The following is a 2500-nucleotide window of genomic DNA, read 5'->3' as shown; positions in this document are numbered from 1 at the left end:
TGCTGCTGCTGCTGCTGCTGCTGCTGCAGCAACACGTATGACTGTGTGTATGTGCTGCATTTACAACAACACTCGGTGCAGCAGCAGAAGCAGGTGCAGTTGCAGCAGCCCAAGACGCAGCCCTAAGCAGCCCTTCTCCTCCAGCAGCAGCAGCAGCAGCAGCTTCATCTGCCTCTGTCTGCAGCACTTCATGTGCAGACAGCAGCGACTGAATTGAAGGCAGTGAGACAGAAGAAGTGTCTCCTATAGGCCCGCACTCACTTAAATCGCTTGGGGACACAGCAGCACATAAATAGGGTGCCGGAGGAGGAGACAGTGCACCTATAGCAACATCTAATGCACTTCTGCTGCAGCACCACTCACTACTGCTACTGCTGCTGCTGTTGCTGCTGCTGCTGCTGCTGGCAGAAGCAGCAGCAGAAGATGTGGGGTTGCTGCGATTCGTACAAGAGGCGGCGCTGCGAGGGGTGCTGCTGCTGCCGCGGCTTCGTGGCTGCTGCAGCAGCAACTGCTGCTGCAGCCGCTGCTGCAGCTCCTTCTGCTGCATGTACTCCGGGGGAGGCACGCATGAAGGAGTGCATGCGCGCACACAAGAAGAAGGTTGCTGCTGTTGCTGCTGCTGCTGCTGTTGCTGCTGTTGCTGCTGCTGAAAGGGTGGTGCTGCTGCTGCTGCTGCTGCGGGCGGCTGCAGCAACGGTGTGCGAATTCGCTGACGGCTCCTCCCACCTGCTTCCAGCAAAGCACGCCGAAGCGATTGCTGCTGCTGCTGCTGCTGCTGTCTCTGCTGCTGCTGCGGCTGCTGTCGCTGCTGCTGCTGCAGCTGCAGCTCTCTATATATGGCAGCAGCAGAGCCCGTCAAATGCTTCCCTCCAGTACCTACTGAAGACGGCGCTGCACTGCTGCTGCTGCTGCTGCCGCTGCTGCTGCTCCCGCTATGGGCTGGCTGTTGCTGCTGCTGCTGCTGCTGCTGCTGCTGCTGCGACCGGCCGCACGTGCTGTCTTGCGGCTTGCTGCTTCGGTCTCCCTCAGCTGCCCTCCCCGTACCATGGTGGTGGTGGTGCTGCTGCTGCTGCAGTTTCTGCTGGTGTTGTAGCTGTTGCTGCTGCAGCTCCTGCTGCTGTTGCAGCACCTGTTGTTGTTGTTGTTGTTGTTGTTGTTGTTGTTGTTGTTTTTCCCGCTGCTGTATGTGTTGCTGCATTTGTTGCTGCTGCAGCTTCTGCTGCTGCTGCTGCTGCTGCTGCTGCTGCGGTGTGTATAGGGGCGTCGTATATGCATCTGGGGTGTATGTTGATGTAACGCCGAACAGCTTCTCATTAGCAGCAAACATTTCCGCTGGAGACCAACGAAAACCCTCAACTGCACCAAATGTGCTGCGGTTGCGGGCCTTCGCAGCAGCACGCAACTGCTGCTGCTGCTGCTGTTGCTGCTGCTGCTGCTGATGATGATGATGATGCTGCTGATGGAGGTGCGCAGCAGGACGGTAGGACGGGCTGTGAGGTCGCTGCCATATTCCCTCATTTGCTGCTGCTGCTGTTGCTGCTGCTGCTGGTCCGCGGCCTGTAGCAGCAGCAGCAGCAGCAGCAGCAGCAGCAGATCGCCTACCTGCAGTAGCAGACGCTGCTGATTGGGTTGTGCTATGATACACGTGGCAGGTCTCCAAGCTGCTGCTGCTGCTGCTGCTGCTGCTACTGCTGGTGAAGCTGAAGCTGTTGCGTCGAGCAGACGCTACAACGGTGTTGCAGCTAACGTACTGCTGCTGCTGCTGCTGCTGCTGCTGCTGCTGCTGTTCAGCATAATCTGCTGCTGCTGTTTCATCAGCAGCAGCAGACGGGTCCTCTTCTACAAACTGCAGCAAGCGGAGTGTCTCCGCATCCAGCGGTGGCAGCGCGTACTGACAACCCCTTGAAATGTTGCTGCTGCTGCTGCTGCTGCTGCTGCTGCTGCTGCTGTTGTTGTTGTTGTTGCTGCTGCTGCTGGATGTCTTGGCGCCTATAGCACGCAGCAAAGCCTCAGCCTGCTGTTTGCGTTTACCGCTGCTCTCACCATCTGCTGCTGCTGCTGCTGCTGCTTCTCCTTCCCCTCCAGCAGCAGCAGCAGCAGAAGCTTTAAGGATCTCTACCCACTTTAAAAGGTTCGGTACGAACTGCTGCACCTGATAGAACCTCGCCTGCTGCTGCTGTTGCTGCTGCTGCTGCTGTTGCTGCTGCTGCTGCTGCTGCTGCAGGGTGCGCCTACCACTAGAACTACTACTACTACTGCTACTACTACTACTACTACTACTACTACTACTGCTGCTGCTGCTGCTGCTGCTGCTGCTGCTGCTGTAGCCCGGCAGCTGAGAGAGAGGGAACCAGCGAATCCGTCCGACTTCTTTTCGCTTTTGAGGTTGGAGCTGCTGCTGCTCGCAGACCCCTGGGACAATAAAGAGCTTGAGAGATTGACCTTTAACTGAAGAAGCAATAAACATTTGCTGCTGCAGCAAAGCATATATCATCAAACC

General features: G+C 57.3%; 1 protein-coding gene across 1 annotated transcript in view; it reads right to left on the bottom strand.

Moving 5' to 3' along the window:
* Positions 1-2500, bottom strand: part of EAH_00037580 (mRNA decapping protein, putative) — a gene marked incomplete at both ends in the record, with an annotated part of 5269 nt that overhangs the window by 188 nt on the left and 2581 nt on the right. Inside the window, one exon of the mRNA XM_013392019.1 lies at positions 1-2500. This exon is cut by the window's left edge and continues 188 nt beyond it; it is cut by the window's right edge and continues 96 nt beyond it. Coding sequence (XP_013247473.1) covers positions 1-2500 — 2500 coding nt within the window.

The sequence above is a fragment of the Eimeria acervulina genome, genomic scaffold (genome assembly GCF_000499425.1).
Source record: "Eimeria acervulina Houghton genomic scaffold, Eah_scaff417, whole genome shotgun sequence".
Classification (NCBI taxonomy): Eukaryota; Apicomplexa; class Conoidasida; order Eucoccidiorida; family Eimeriidae; genus Eimeria; species Eimeria acervulina.
The sequence above is the reverse complement of the archived record's forward strand: the minus strand, read 5'-3'. Positions and strand labels throughout refer to the sequence as shown.